The following is a 15,531-nucleotide window of genomic DNA, read 5'->3' as shown; positions in this document are numbered from 1 at the left end:
GCTCTCCAGCATTGCCCTGGATAGTTCATATCTTGTAGCAATGGGCAAGGGATGGGGCCAGTTCTCCTGATTTTATGTCCTCAGGGTTGGCTCTCCTACACCTACACCTTCAGGGCCAGCTCTACTGTGTTTCCCAGGTGAGGTACAGGTGCCACTCTCTCAAGTGCTGCAGCTGGTGATGGGCAGGAACAGCTCTCCCATTCTTAAGACGTCAGGGCCAGCTCTTCTACCTGCCACAGGTAGTGAGGTGGGGCAGGGGGCATCTCCCCTGCCCACAACACCATATGGCAGATGAAGGGTGGGGCCAGATCTCCCACATACTCCTGTTCTCATGGCTGGTTCATGCCCTGCCCCCGGTCAGTAGGGTCAGCTCTACTATGCTGCTCAGTAAGATGTAGGGCCCACTTTCCCATGTGATGCAGCTGGTAAGGGGGAGGGTCAGCTCCCTTGCCTACTACAGGTGGTAGGATCAAGGCAGGAAGGGCATCTTTCCCTTGCTCTCACCACCACATTTTGGCAGATGAGGGGTATGTGGCCAACTATTCCACTCTCACATCCTCAGGGTCAGCTCACCTGTGCCTCTGCCAACAGAGTAAGCTCTACTATACTGCCCAGACGAGGAGCAGGGCCCGCTTTCCTGAGTGCTGCAACTGGCAAGGTCAGCTGCCTCATCTATAGCAGGCAGAGAGGGGTGAGGGGTAAGGGGGGGCAACTCTCCCCCACCCAACACCCCATCTATGATCTTCTGGAACATGTGAAGGGGCTGGTCCTGCAGATCCAAAGCTGCAGGATCTCCTCGACACAGGGCAACAGGATATCCAAGAGGAGTTCCAGTGAGGCCTAGAACCAGACCAATTACTCTTTGCAATGAACACTTGCAAGAAAAGATATATGGATAGAAGGGTTTACTGCGTGACTCACTGTGTCACAGTACAGTTTTCATGACTAGATTATTTTGTTTTATTTTACTTTGTAGGGAAGGTTGCAAGAGCAGACGGCAGATATGAAGGGACAATGAAATGAATGTATGATGTGAAAGAGACAAAGAATAAATAAAAAAGAAAGTTAAAACAAAGATATTTTTTGAGATTGTATTCACATAATTTCCTCAAAATCCTCCCATGTATTCCTCCTTGCTCTCTTTCAAATTCGTATCCTTTTTATTCTTTAACTGTTGTTACATATGTGTGTGTGCATGTGCATGTGTATGATAAAACATGTGCATGTGTATGATAAAAGCTGGACTTTACTTCATGTGCCTTTTTGTTTTGCTACTTTTTCTTTGTAGTAAATCACAGAATTAAGTATTATTATGTATTACATTACCTTGCAACCACTATTACACTTCAGATTCTGAATTTATTTTCCCAAATATTAACACATAACATGATTAAATTCTTAGACAATTTCTACTATATACTCACCTCTGTTATCTTTTTGCTGTACAGACTTATGCTCTTCAGTTTTCTTTTCCTGGCCAAGCTTAGGAGGCAGGGTAACAGGCCTCCAAAAACCTAAAATCATATTAAACAGACTCAGTTATTCTACAATTACTAATTAAATGATACTATGAAAAAGAATGTTTACTATACAATTCCAGACTAAAAATATTTTTTGATGCTGTAACATAATTTTCAAATATACTTATTTGTAATGGTACTCCTATTCTCAAATTTCATGAAGCTTACTAAACCCATATTAAAATGAGGTTTAAATAAATGGCCTATACCCTATAGTCATAAACTTCTAGCCTCTTCTACCACAGTCCGAAGCAACCACTAAGATACCTTCTGCCTCTATAGATTTATATATACTTCAGGACATTTTGTATACATGGATTGTACAACATGTGGTTCTTTCTGATTAATTGCTTTGTATTCAGAATAATGTCTTCCAGGTTTACCTATTACATACCAAAAAGTCAACACTCCTTTGATTTATATTGCTAAATAACATCCACTGTGTAGATATGCAACATTTAACTTATCCACTCATTATTTTTTGAGTATTTGAGCAGTCTCCACATTTCAGCTCTAATGAATAATGTTGCTACAAAGTTTCCTCTTGAGTAACGAAGGTGTTCTGTGATTGGATAGTAGTGATGGTTAAACAAGTTTGTAAATAACCTGCAGACCACTGTTTTACAAGTTTTATGGATTTGTCTTATTTCTCTAAAAAAAAGTTACATTCTTATCTATGGCTTTTGAATTTGCTGTTTCTCTTTTAGGAATCCTCATCCTCAGATGTTACCAGTTTTCTTCAGGTCTATTTTCATTCACTTTCTCAATATGCTTTTCTCTTGCAACATATATAGTATGTATTTAAATGTCATATATACACTATATATGTATATATATATATATATTTATATATTTCTTGTATTTATTGTCTGCTTTTTATTAAAGTACATGCTACCTCAAAGAAAAAAATGACGTTTAAAATGTTATGGCATGTAAAACTCTATGTAACAACTAAAAACATAATCAGCTTTAAAAACTTTAAAAACTTTGCAGCAAGTTCATAATAATAGAGTGACTAGTTGGCTTAAAAAAACATCTATTTAGTGTGCACAGTCACAGAATGAAAGTGACTGCATTTTGGGTGTTGGAGATATAGCTAACTCTTTTCCTTACATCTATTTACCATTATAAAGAGAATAGCCACTTGTGGTAAAGACTGCCTTTAAGAATTATTGCTCATTTGGAAATGAAGAGGAGATGTATAGCACAAAGAACAGTTTTGTGTCTTTATTATAAACACATATTATTCATTAATAAAAAGGAAATATCAGATACAATATAACAAAACTGAATAAATTTATCAGCAGACATTTTGTTAAAGAAGACATATAAGTGAGTAAGAACACTTTCCTTACAATTAGAAATTTCAATTTTAATTGTAGGTTTAAAATTACATTCATAGTATTAATTTATATTTTAATACATAATATGTACACATGAATGAGGAATCCCAGATACTCCCCCAAAATCTATCTTTTGGCCATTTTTTATCTTTTAAGTGCATGGTATCTTAACCAAGTAAACTGAAAAGTCTATTATTGTAAGAATAAGCTGAGAGATAAGAAATTGTGATTAAGCATTAAACTGGCAACAAGAAGTACTGATACTGCATGGTATTTGTAAAATCAAAGAACACTTTTCTTGAACTCCAAAATTTACATAGTTTTCTAGACCATAAAGGTTGACAGTTTTACTTAAGACTTTGTAGTTTAAGTTGTTTATGTATGAAGCAAAGCAGGAAGCATATTGAGAAATGATGTTTAGAGAGGATTTTAATAATATACTACATTTCCTAAATGTAATCATTTTTTAATGCATACTTAAGTAATATTTTAAAAACTATTGATATATTATTAACATTAATGTGATTATTTACATAATAAGAACAGTTAGTAAAATTTACTCCAATGTTTGAAAGTGTTTCTATCATCTGATTGGACATATATCAATGCATACTTTATGTTGATTATTAAGAAATTTGAGGACATCATGGGAAAAGGAAGAGGCAGGTTTCTGGGGAGGCTCTCAGGAACCGAAAAGGATGACACCACCTTGGACTGCTAGCAGTGGTCCAGAGGGTGCCTGGACTGGTCTACTCTGGTGACCGGTATAGCAAATACCCTAACTATCATCATAGAGACTTTGTCCAGTGACTGATGGAGGCAGATGCAGAGATCCACGGCCAGACACCAGACTGAGCTCTGGGTATCCAATCGATGAGAGAGAGGAGGGATTCTGCAGGTGGGGAACATCAAGATCATGACGGTAGGAAGTGCAGAGATGACTGGCCACACTATTGGAGGCCCATGAACTGTAGACTAGAGGCTGTGAAGCCCCCACGGGACTGGACTAGGCCCTCTGGATACGGAAGACGGTTGTTTGGCTCGAACTGTTTGGGGAACATCCAGGCAGGGGAATCGGGATCCATCTCTGGTGCATGGGCAGGCTTTTGGGAATCTGGTGCCTGTGGTGTGGCACCTTGCCAGCTTTGGTACAGTGGGAAGGGGCTTGGACCTACCTAGGCTCAGTGTGCCAGGCTCTGGGAGACCTGGATTTGGGTGATGTGGGGATGTGGGGTGGCTTGGGAGGGAGGGCTGGGAGATGGGAGGAGGGAGGAGGTGGGATCTGTTGGTGGTATGTAGAGTGAGTGGAAAATTTCTTAATAAAGAAAAAAAAAGAAATTTGGTAATTCTATCAAAATTCAAATATTAAGAGAAAATTATACTTAATTGATTAGTTTCAGAGCAAATAATATTTTCTCAGTGAGGTAGTTTGAATGAGAATGACTCTCATAAGCTCATGCGTTTGAATGTTTGGCCTCCAGTTGGAGGAAATGTTTGAGAAGGATTATAACGTGTGGCCTTGTTGGAGTAGGTTTGGCCTTTTTGGAAGATGCATGTTACTAGGGGTAGGATTTGAGGTTTCAAAAGCTCATTCTAGGCCAGTCTCATGTTCTCTCTCTACCTGCAAACTTTGGATCAGATGTGAGTTATCAGCTACTGATATAGCACCATGTCTGCCTGCCTGAAGCCATGCTCCCCACTATGATAAAGGACTACCCTCTGAAACTGTCAGTAAGCCGCCATTAAATGCCTACTTTTATAAGTTGCCTTGGTCATGGTGTTTTGTCATAGCAATAGTAGCCATAACTAAGGCAAACAATTATAAACTTCCTAAATTAACAAATATATTTGAGAAAACACTATACTAGGAGCTTTTGTACTCTAGCTTGGTCAATAATTACCTATGTGATCATTTAAGGAAGATGGTTACTTGAGCCTTAGTTCTCAATGTTTGCATCATGTACCTATATACTATATTGTCAATACTGTTCATTTTGTGCACACTCATGTGTACTTGCACACAGCTACGGGTGCACATATATGTGCAGGTAGACAACATTTGTGTATGCATGTGGGTGGAGGTCAGAGATCAACAATCAGTATCTTACCTCAGAAGTTTTTCATTTTTTTTTAAACAGAGTCTCTCAATGGGAACTGGAGCTCTCTGATTAGCATAGGCTGGCTGGCTGGCCATTGAGCCCTAGTAATGTTACTGTCTCTGCCACTCCAGCACTAGGATTAAAAGTATGTGCTACCACATTCAGATTTTTTTTACAATTGTTTTTCTAAATTGGAAAATCTTTTGAGGATAAAAATGTTAAAATCCATGTACCACAATTATGCTTGTAAACTAAGGCACTATATTCAGATAACACTAAGTTCAAAGTACCAGACAAATAATCTGAACTTATTATTTTCATGGTTCTTAATGGGAAATACCTCTTAGAGTTGACTGACAGTGCATCTTCATGGTGAGCAAAATAAACACTAGAGCATGAGTTCATACCTCATTATTTATTGTGCTACTTTGGTTACTTATTTGTACCTCAGTTTCTCCATTTGTAAAATAAAGATGATAATAGTAAACTACCTTCTAGTATTAGGTGGACTTAATACATTCATATATGTAAAATCTGTGAGCTTTAATAAACTAGTGCAAATGAATCAATACTAACTAGTACATGTAAAATGTTTAGAGTTGTTATAGCAGTTGTATATAAAGCATATATATTTGTTCTAAAGAATCAATTAATTGTCTAGGGCAGTGGTTCTCAACCTTCCTAATGATGCCATTCTTTAATACAGTTTCTCATGTTGTGGTGACCCCAACCATAAAATTATTTCTGTTACTACTTCTTAACTATTCGTTATTGTTCTGAATCATAATGTAAATATCTGATATGCAGAATATCTGATATGTGATCACAGCGAAAAGGTCATTTTCCCCCAAAGGGGTCATGGCCCGCAAGTTGAGAACTAGTGGTCTAGGGACTGGAGGACTATAATGATCCATTATGATAAGATAAACATGAGTAACAGATAAATGCAAACTATTCATTGCAAATTATGGAACATAAGGAAAATCTTTATGAGCAAAGAAAGGTAACTTAAACACTGATATACTTAAGCTTCTATATTTAAAACCTTTTTACAATAACTAAACAGGAAAAAATCTTTTTCTTATTCTAGAATGATGAAAGCTAAATGTAGCATTGTGTTCTTAGGCCAGAATAGACATTGTTTTTAGAAAAATTTTTAACTTTCATCCTTTCAAAATAGAAGAGATAAAAATTACCTAAAGCAAGTTGATATTCCTAATTTTGAAAGTGAAATAAAATCTGGTATTAAGATGTTTAGTCTCTGAATTTCTTATAAGTTGTCTTAAGTGGTTTCAGCCCCAAATATATCAAAGCTACTGACACTTTGGGAAATGTTATGATGCTATGAATACAATTTATAAGTTATTTTCAAAGGCCACATACATGTTAGCTTACCTGGTGGACGATTATCCTTTCTACGAGCACCAAGCCGGTGTGCTTCATTTTCTGAGTCACGATGGTCAGACTCTATGAGATGTCCTTCTCTTTCCTTATCCACTTGAAACCCCTCATTTTCAACTCCCTTCTCTGTCTTTATGGGGTACCTTTTGCTTTCAGGTTCATTTTGATCTCGTTCATTTCCAGTTTTTTTCTGATGTTTTTCAGAACTGGAGTCTCCTTGATCTTTTTCAGTGATACTCTGAAATGTTTGAAGGTCACCCTGACATTTTCCGAAGCTATCTTGAGGTACTATAGACCTAAACTGATATTTTCCAGAGCTATCCCAGTGTCCACTATGATCAGAATCTAACTGTTTTCTTTTAGCATCTAACCGGTGATGTAGAGACTCAGACTTGTGAGCCAGCTTGAGTCTTTCCAAATTGCAGGTACTTTTGCATGCCTCAGCCTTCTTCATGTGCTTCCCAGAATCAGAGGACATCACAGGGCTTTCAGAGTCTGAGTCCACTGTTCTTTCAGACCAAAAATCCTTTGGGAACTTGTTCACAGCAGTGCTCAGATGAAATGTTTCTATACCCATGAAACATTTCACAGCTGCTGAGGCTAGCTCACATCTTTCTGAATCTGAGTCCATCTCACTTGGTTCAGAGTCAGAGTCCATCATATATCTCTTAGGTCTTTGCTTTTCTGTTTTTTCCACCTGTATCAGATGTACCTTAGATGCTGATGCTCTACTTTTTTCTGTGCCTGAGTATACTGCATAACTCTCAGTATCAGGGATCATCCAGAAATTTTCAGTCTCCATCATTGTTTTTTCAGATTCCATTAGACGTTTTATAGAATCTGAAGCCATTTGGCGTTTTTCTTCTATCTTCATTTCATTATCAGAGTCAGAGTCTCTTTCAGAGTCAGAATCTTCCAGGGACTTTTCTGAGCCTGAGGGTACCCAGTGTTTCAGAGATCCATATTCCACCTGGCACTGTTCAATTCTCACCAGCTGTTGCCCTGTCTTGGTCAAGTCTTCAACAGAGCCTGAAGCCATTTGATAATTTTCTGCTTTTAACAGATGTTTTCTAGAGTCTGAACCCCTAGGAGACTTTTCGGAGTCAGAATCTACTCCCCATATTACTGATCCAGAGTCTCTAGATTGTTCTTCTATCTCAAAATCTGAGACAACACCTCGGTCGGAGTCAGAATCAATCACACATCTTTCAGAACCAGAGTCCATAAGAGGAGTATCACTTTCAATAATTGTAAGGTCTTGGAGAGTTTTATAGTAAAAAGAACCCCCCAACGTTTCAGATGCATCTATATCAGAATTTTCTGCTTCGTATTTGTTTCCTTTATCATGTTCCAGTGTAACTGCTCCTTCATCACTTCAAGAAAAACAAGCATAAATACATGTTTAAATATTTACAAGTTGATACTAAGACATTATTTCTGTTGAAAATCTTCTGTAAGAAAATACTATGGAGCACATAGTCCTATCTGTCAACTGCATAAAGCAAAAAGCAACATTAAGCTTTTTGCAAAAAAAAAAAGAATATTATTGTGTTTATTTTATACTCTTCCATGGCATTAAGTATTTGCATCTTCCCTCACATTAACTGTTTTCCAATGGACCTAAAAGTATTTCCTGTTAGGATACTTCCTTGTTAATATATGATTTTCTTGTCACTCTCTAGTTAATATATCAACATTTGGGATCAAGTATCACATTTAATGTTTACTGTAAATTAAAAATAGAATATTTTTACATTCACATCTAGGTGAAAATTGTATATAGATGGATCTGATTATCAGTGATAGTTACCTTGAAGTGTCAACTCTTTGTGAAGATGAATAACTCTCAGACATGCTTTGATTTAGAAGGGATGTATATTGTATTAGAGGTCCATGTGATAAGACTGTTGTAGTTATTGGCTGAAAAACAAATAAATCATGAAGTTATAGCTTTTTTAGTTAAACACAATACACAAAAGCATTTACACTGGAGATGACATCAACTTGATTAGTTACAAACTTGTGTTTGATAGGCTTTGCATGATCTTCCTGAGTAAAACCTCAGAATTAACATCTAAATATAGACATGGTAGACACATTATGGGATGTTTGTTCATTATCTATGTTCCTATAAACTAATCTCTACTCCTAAATACCAGAACAGTCTTTGCAACTTAGTTTTTGAATTGCATATAACTAGCATTTGATTAAAATTAGAGTATCACTGTTCTCTTTGTTAGAGATTTAGAGTTAGTATTCAGAAAGTTTTCTCCCTGCTTGTTGTGTGAAACTGAGGGTAGGCAATCTTAGTCTCCATGTAAAAGCTAGTTCTGTCATGAGCATAGAGGAGTATAACAAACAACTTTTAGAGAAGAAGAACAGAACAGCCATACATAGATGAAGTAGATATAAGTGACCATATGCTTCTCGAAAAAGAGAGATGGAAATATTTTCTATCAAGTTGTTGATATTTTTCAGTTCCTAATTCAAATTTCTCCTTAGCAGTAACTCTATTTCTGGTCCTTGAATATTTTTAAGGTGAAAATACATTACTGAATTAAGTCCCCCATCATTTATCCATTGTTTTGATTCCTCAATTATAAGTAAACTTTTGTTCCTTCCAATCACAATGACTTTTGCAAAGAGAGCAGAATTGCAGCCATTATTTTATTGAAAATCCGAAAGTAGAAAAATGTGTAACAAATGTGACTTTTAGACACATGGAAAATACGAGCACAGAAAGAAAGTTGAAGGATGATCAAAATTAATTTGATTAATGTGAAGAGACTTCTTTCTTTAATATAATTTAACAAGACATAATAATTTACATATACGGTAATCTGTCATTTAGGTATGATATAAGAGAATTTCCATATTATCTCTTATATTTCAGAATTGATGGTAATACATGAAAGGCTTGAAATCTACTTTCTTGGAACATAACTGGAAGTATTTTCTGAAACATCATAAATAATTATAAAATATACATGATTAAAAATTAAAAATAACATTTATTTACAAGGTAAATAAACAAGAAAAATACTAAAATTTCCACATGACAGGAGAAGCAGATAGCAAATGGCATTTATATTACTCTAAACATCTATCTACAAGTACAAAAACTCAAGAACATCTCTGACTCCTATTCTCAAGCTATATATATATATATATATATATATAAATTGTCATTAAACCATGATTTTACAGGTGCTACTTTTTGTTTCGTTGGTTTTGATTTATTGGTTCATTTTATGTTTTGAAATATTTTATTAATAGGTAGTAACTGAACAAAGTGACAAATTTTAAGTGGCATTTTCCTTTAAGTACTTTGACTATATTCACTGCATGCCTTCTCCTGTCCCATTTTCAATTAATTTTCTTACCAATTAGTTCCCTTTTACTTTCATGTTATATATGTGTATATTTTTTTCATGGAGAAAACATGACGTTTGTGTGAGTCTGCATTATTTCACTTAATATGATTATCTCCATTTCCATCAATTTTACTACAAATGACATAGTTTCATTCTACTTTGTGGATGAATGGAACTCCATTGTGCATCTATACATTCTCTTTATCCATTTGATGATGAACACCTAGGCTGATCCTAAAATTTGGGTATTAGGAATAGTGCCATAATGAGCATGGCTGTTCAGGTATTTTGTAATATGCTTACTTAATTTCCTCTAAATATACTTGCAGGAATGAGGTGTCTGGAACATGTGCCTCTTCTATGTTTAGGGTTTTGCTTGAAACTTTGAAACTGCTAGAAGAAAATATAGTAGAAATACTTTGACTCATAGGTAGGCATGGGTAAGAAATTTCTGAAAATGTCACTAATATTTCAGTAAATAGTAGCAACAAGTGACCAATACTAGTTTATGATCTTAAAACACACATTCACAGCAAAGGAAATTACAGAGTAAAGAGACAGCCTTTAGATGAGAGAAAGCATGATAAAAGAAAATCTTTGCCAGCTAACCAGTTTAAAAGTGATTAATATCTAGAATATATATTAAGAACTGAAAAAGGTCTCACAAAACCCACACAAATACTCTAATCAACAAATGACCAAATGAAATGAGTAGATGCTTTTCAAAAGAAGAAGTACAGGGGGTTGGTGAGATGGCTCCGGGGGTAAAGTTCCTGCCACCAAGACTGATGAGTTAAGTTTGATCATCACTACAAAGATATAATAAATATTTAGAATGGTAAATAATTTAACTGCCTTTTATCATTACTTAATGTACATATATATCGCATTAACACATTTCACCCTTAAATAAGCTAATTATTGGTAAGTTAAAATAAAATACTAGAGAAATGATAGTGACAATTACTAAATAAATAAAAGTGTAAAAATTTATAAACTCAAGAAAACACCAGCTGTAAATTCTAGCATTGAAAAAAAATGAAATGATAAAAATAAACTACTTGCTGGGTAGTAGTTTAAAGGGTGCATGCCTTTAATCCCAGCACTTGAGAGACAGAGCTAGGCGGATCTCTGTCAGTTTGAGGCCAGCCTGGTCTACAGAGTGAGATCCAGGACAGGCTCCAAAGCTACACAGAGAAACCCTGTCTCCAAAACCCAAAACAAACAAACAAACACACAAATAAATAAATAAATAAATAAAACTACTCACTGGTTATATGGAAAATTTTATTTGAAGTAGTGGTAATGAAAACTAGTTGAAATGGTAAGGACAAATAAATGGCATTGAGCCTAAATGAATTGAACTCCACAAGTCCAAGTAAAAGAAAGAAAAATAAAAGTCATCAGAACATCAAAAACTTATGAAATAATAACAAACACAAATTCAAGGTAGTCTAAGAAGAAGAAAAAAAACAAGAAAAAGCAGAGAAAATACTTGTGTCAAATAAGAACAATCCTGAAGATACTTGACATAAAGGGGTGTGGACACAGGACCCTTATAGTTCTTTCCTGCTGCACTCTTTTGCCTTTCCTTCTATCCCATATCCATTTTTTTTTGTGATCTCCTCTCCCTGCCTCAACCCACAAAACCATTTTCTACAAGGGATCCACACTGGCCACATTAGGCTAAGATACATGTAGGCTACATTTATTGTCTTTCCTGTCCCCCTATTCTAGTCTCTCCATATTAATTCTTAGTCCTGCTACTGCCTGTCCAGAGGAACCCCTCCTCCAAACTTGTCACAATCCCCTATGGATTCTCCATCTTGGTGAAGAACCAGAGTCTCACTAGATCTTTCCCACAACCCTATTTACTCCTTTCTTCTAGCCCATGTACATTTCTTTGTGACACTGTCAATACACAGAAACACTCGCTACTAGGAATCTTACAGCCAATAAACAGATCTAGGGCCCAAAGTGAGCAATAGCAACCAAAGAATGGAAAACCCAATCAACAAACTTGAGATCAGACATCTACTCCAAGAAATACTTCAAACATTATAAATCCAGATACCTAGATTCCAGGTCCCAAACACAAACATACAAAAACTAAACAATATTCCTCATCCAGAAGTCAACAGTTCTATTCTGAAAGGCCCTGAGAAAAGCAATTTAGCTGAAGCATAAGAAATGTATTTCAAAATAGCAATTATGATTATGTTAAATTAACTTAAAGAGGATATGAATGAATGTCTTAATGAAGACGGTGAAAATAGAAACTGTTGAATGAAATAATGAAACCAATTCAAGGCAGAAGAGTAGAATTTAACAGGGAAACAGAATCTCAAACAAATTAAAATAAACTGGAAGTTAAAAACTCAAGGTATTAAGCAAAAACCTTAAAGGTAAGCCTTACCAACAGAATACATGACAGAGATACAGAAGAGAGAATCACAAGGCAGAAGAAACAAATACCTCAATCAAAGAAAAATATTAAATCTAATAAAAATGCTGAACAAAACATTCAGGAAATCTGGGACACTCTGAAAAGACCAAACCTATGACTAATGGGTTTAAAGGAAGAAAAAGAAAGTCAAATCAAAGGCCCAAATATATTTTCAGTAAAAGCATAGATTTCCCCATCTTAAAGAAACAGATGCCTATCAAAGTACAATCACATAGAACACCAAATAAACAAGAACAGAAAAGAAACTCCCAATATCACATAATAATCAAAACACTAAATGTACAGAACAAAGAAAGAATATTGAAAGCTGCAAGGGACAAAGAACAAGTCATATATAGAGGCAGGCCCATTAGTATAACACCCGACTTTTCAATAGTGTTTCTGGAAGCCAGAAAGATGTGGACTGATCATCTACAATCTCTGAGGTACCACAGATAACAACCTAGACTATTATACTAAGCAAAACTATCAATCATAACTGATGGAGAAAAAAAATTCTGATAAAAATAAACTTAAGCAATTTCTGTCCATTAATCCAACTCTACAGAAGACACCAGAAGAAAACTATTTTGAAGAGAAATTCAGCTATACCCAAGAGGACACAAGAAATAAATAATTTGAGAAAAATGAGTTAAATAAGGGGGGAGCCCACATCAAAACAACAAAATAATAGGAACAAATAAACATTACTCAGTAATGTCTTTCAACATAATAAACTCAATTCCCTATTAAAAATACACAGACTAACAGATGGTATTGGATAACAGGATCCATCTTTCTGTGGCATCCAAGAAATATACCTCATCTTCAAGAATAAGCATCATTTTAGGATAAAAAGATGGAAAAAGACACAAGAAAGAAGCAGGTGTAACCGTTTTAGTAATTTAAAAAAAGACTTCAGACCAAAGCTAATCATATGGGATTATGATTAGTAATCATCTTATATACTACATACTTATCACTACATACTTTTAACAGGAAAAATGTACCAAGAGAACATCATAATTATAAATATTTATGTGAAATACAAGGGCATTGAAGTTCATAAAAGAAAACATTACTCCAGCTAAATCCACCTACCGACCTTAACACAGTAAGGGTGGATGACTTCAATACCCCAGTCCTGACAATGGAAAGGTCATCCAGACAAAATTAAACAGAGAAACACTGGAGTTCTATAACATTGTAAATCAAATGGACCTATCAGATATCTACAGAATATTTCATTCAAACACAAAAGAATAAACTTTCTTCTCAGCATTTCATGAAACATTCTCCAATTTAACCACATACTAGGACACAAATTAAATATCAAAATATATTAAAAAATTGAAATGACATCCTTCATCCTATCTGACTATCATGGCTTAAATATGGATACTAACAACAACAAAAACAGCAGAAAATATACAAAATTATGGAACATCCCTTCATAATAAAATTCCTAGAGAGATTATGAATTCAAGGAACATAACTTAATACAGTAGCATCAAGCCCATAGCCAATATCATCCTCAATGGAGAAAAACTCAAAGCACTTTCACTAAAATCAAAAATAAGATAAGGATGCATTCTCTCCATACAAACTTGATATAGTACTTAAGAAAACTGATGAAGATAAAGTGGATACAAATCAGAAAGGACAGAGGGTAACTGTCTTTATCTGAAGATAATATAATTTATATATATATATAAATCCCTAAAAACACCTCCAGGACTCTTCTACAACTGAAAAATACTTTCAGCATGGTAGCAGGACACAAAATTAAGACACAAAAATTAATGGCTTTCCTATATACAAATGACAAACATACTGAAAAAGAAACTGAGAAAATACCTTTCACAATAGCCTCAAAAAATATCTTGGGATAAATCTGAGCATGCAAATGAAAGACTTGTATAATAAAAACTTTATGACATGGAAGAAAGAAATTGAAGAAGATGTTAGAATACTGAAATATCTCCCTTGCTCACAGACAGTAGGATTAATTTTGTGAAAATGGCCATCCACCAAAGCAATCTATAGATTCAGTGCAATCTGAATCAAAATACCAACACAATTCTTCCCAGAAATTGAAAAAAAAATCAACTTCTTATGAAAACAAAAACAGAAAAAAAACTCTAGGAAGGCTAAAATAATTCTGAATAATAAAAGAACTGATGGAGGCATCATCATTCCAGATTTCAATCTGTGTTACAGAATTATAGTAATAAAAATAGCATGGCATTGGCATTAAAAAAAAACAGACATATTAATCAATAGAACCAGATTGAAGACCTAAACATAATGCCACAAACCTACAGACACACATTTTTTTTGCATAGCTAAAATTATACTGGAGAAAAGACAGCATCTTCAAGAAATGGTGCTGTTCAAACTAGATAGCTGCATGTAAAAGAATGAAAATAGATCTGTAACTACCATCCTGCACAAAACTCAACTCCAAATGGACCAACGACCTCAATGTAAAAACAAATCTCTCCATCTCATGGAGAAGAAAGTAGAGAACAGGCTTGAATTAGCACATGAAAAGACTTTCTGAACATGACACTGGTAGCATAGGCATTAGGGCCAACAATTAATCAATAGGACCTCATAAAGCTGAAAGATTCTGTATAGTAAAGGACACCATCATTTGAAAAATATGACAGCCTACAGAATGGGAGATTTTTTTTCACCAATTATATGTTTTAGAAGATTAACACAAAGGATTAGTATCTAGCATATATAAAGAACTAAAACAGTCTACCACTTCCTTCTGCACTGCAGCCAACATCTAAGCTACAGGACATACCCTATTACCTGCACTCACACACAGGACTCTGAATAGCCTCTACCACTTCACTCCACAAGCATTCTTCCCAGATCCTCCTCCAGGATCTACCCAGGTGAGTACCCCTGATCTCTTCTCCATGTCATTTCCACAATCTAGAAGATTTAGCCTGGATCCCACAACTTTTATACCAGTCTAGTCAGGACTTCCCTGCCTTCAATAAAGAAGTGCTGTAGGCTTGGATCACCATCTTTTCTATCTTTCCTCTACAACACAGGACTGTCCCATGTCATATCCCACCTTTATACTCAGATCTAACTACTCCCACACTCCCATTGTAGAACAGGAAGCACATACTGTATACCATCCCAGTCCTATCTGCTCAAATGACTTCATTATACCCAAGACATTTCCAACCTCAAGACCTAACCTTCCCCCACATCTCTTCTCCAATGTGGTTCATCCAGTATAAAATCAAAACTAACAGAAGTCCACATGCCCAGATCTCATCACAAAAATAACAATATAAAAGAGTAAGCCAGTATGTTCTCTTC

General features: G+C 35.3%; 2 protein-coding genes across 2 annotated transcripts in view; both read right to left on the bottom strand.

Annotated features, from left to right (window-relative positions):
- The window catches only part of LOC128108395 (dentin sialophosphoprotein-like), a 29,025-nt gene extending 21,487 nt beyond the window's left edge, over nt 1-7,538 (bottom strand). The window contains exons 1-2 of the mRNA XM_052734886.1: nt 6,358-7,538; nt 1,425-1,514 (exon numbers count right to left, since the gene is read on the bottom strand). Of these exons, the coding sequence (XP_052590846.1) occupies nt 1,425-1,514; nt 6,358-7,402 (1,135 nt within the window). The 5' untranslated portion in view covers nt 7,403-7,538. The remainder of the gene's footprint in view (nt 1-1,424; nt 1,515-6,357) is intronic.
- The window catches only part of LOC128116910 (uncharacterized), a 280,495-nt gene that overhangs the window by 82,642 nt on the left and 182,322 nt on the right, over nt 1-15,531 (bottom strand). The gene's annotated exons all lie outside the window — the stretch shown is intronic.

The sequence above is a fragment of the Peromyscus californicus genome, unplaced genomic scaffold, assembly GCF_007827085.1.
Source record: "Peromyscus californicus insignis strain IS unplaced genomic scaffold, ASM782708v3 Scaffold_10__1_contigs__length_136768540, whole genome shotgun sequence".
Taxonomy (NCBI): Eukaryota; Metazoa; Chordata; class Mammalia; order Rodentia; family Cricetidae; genus Peromyscus; species Peromyscus californicus.
The sequence above is the reverse complement of the archived record's forward strand: the minus strand, read 5'-3'. Positions and strand labels throughout refer to the sequence as shown.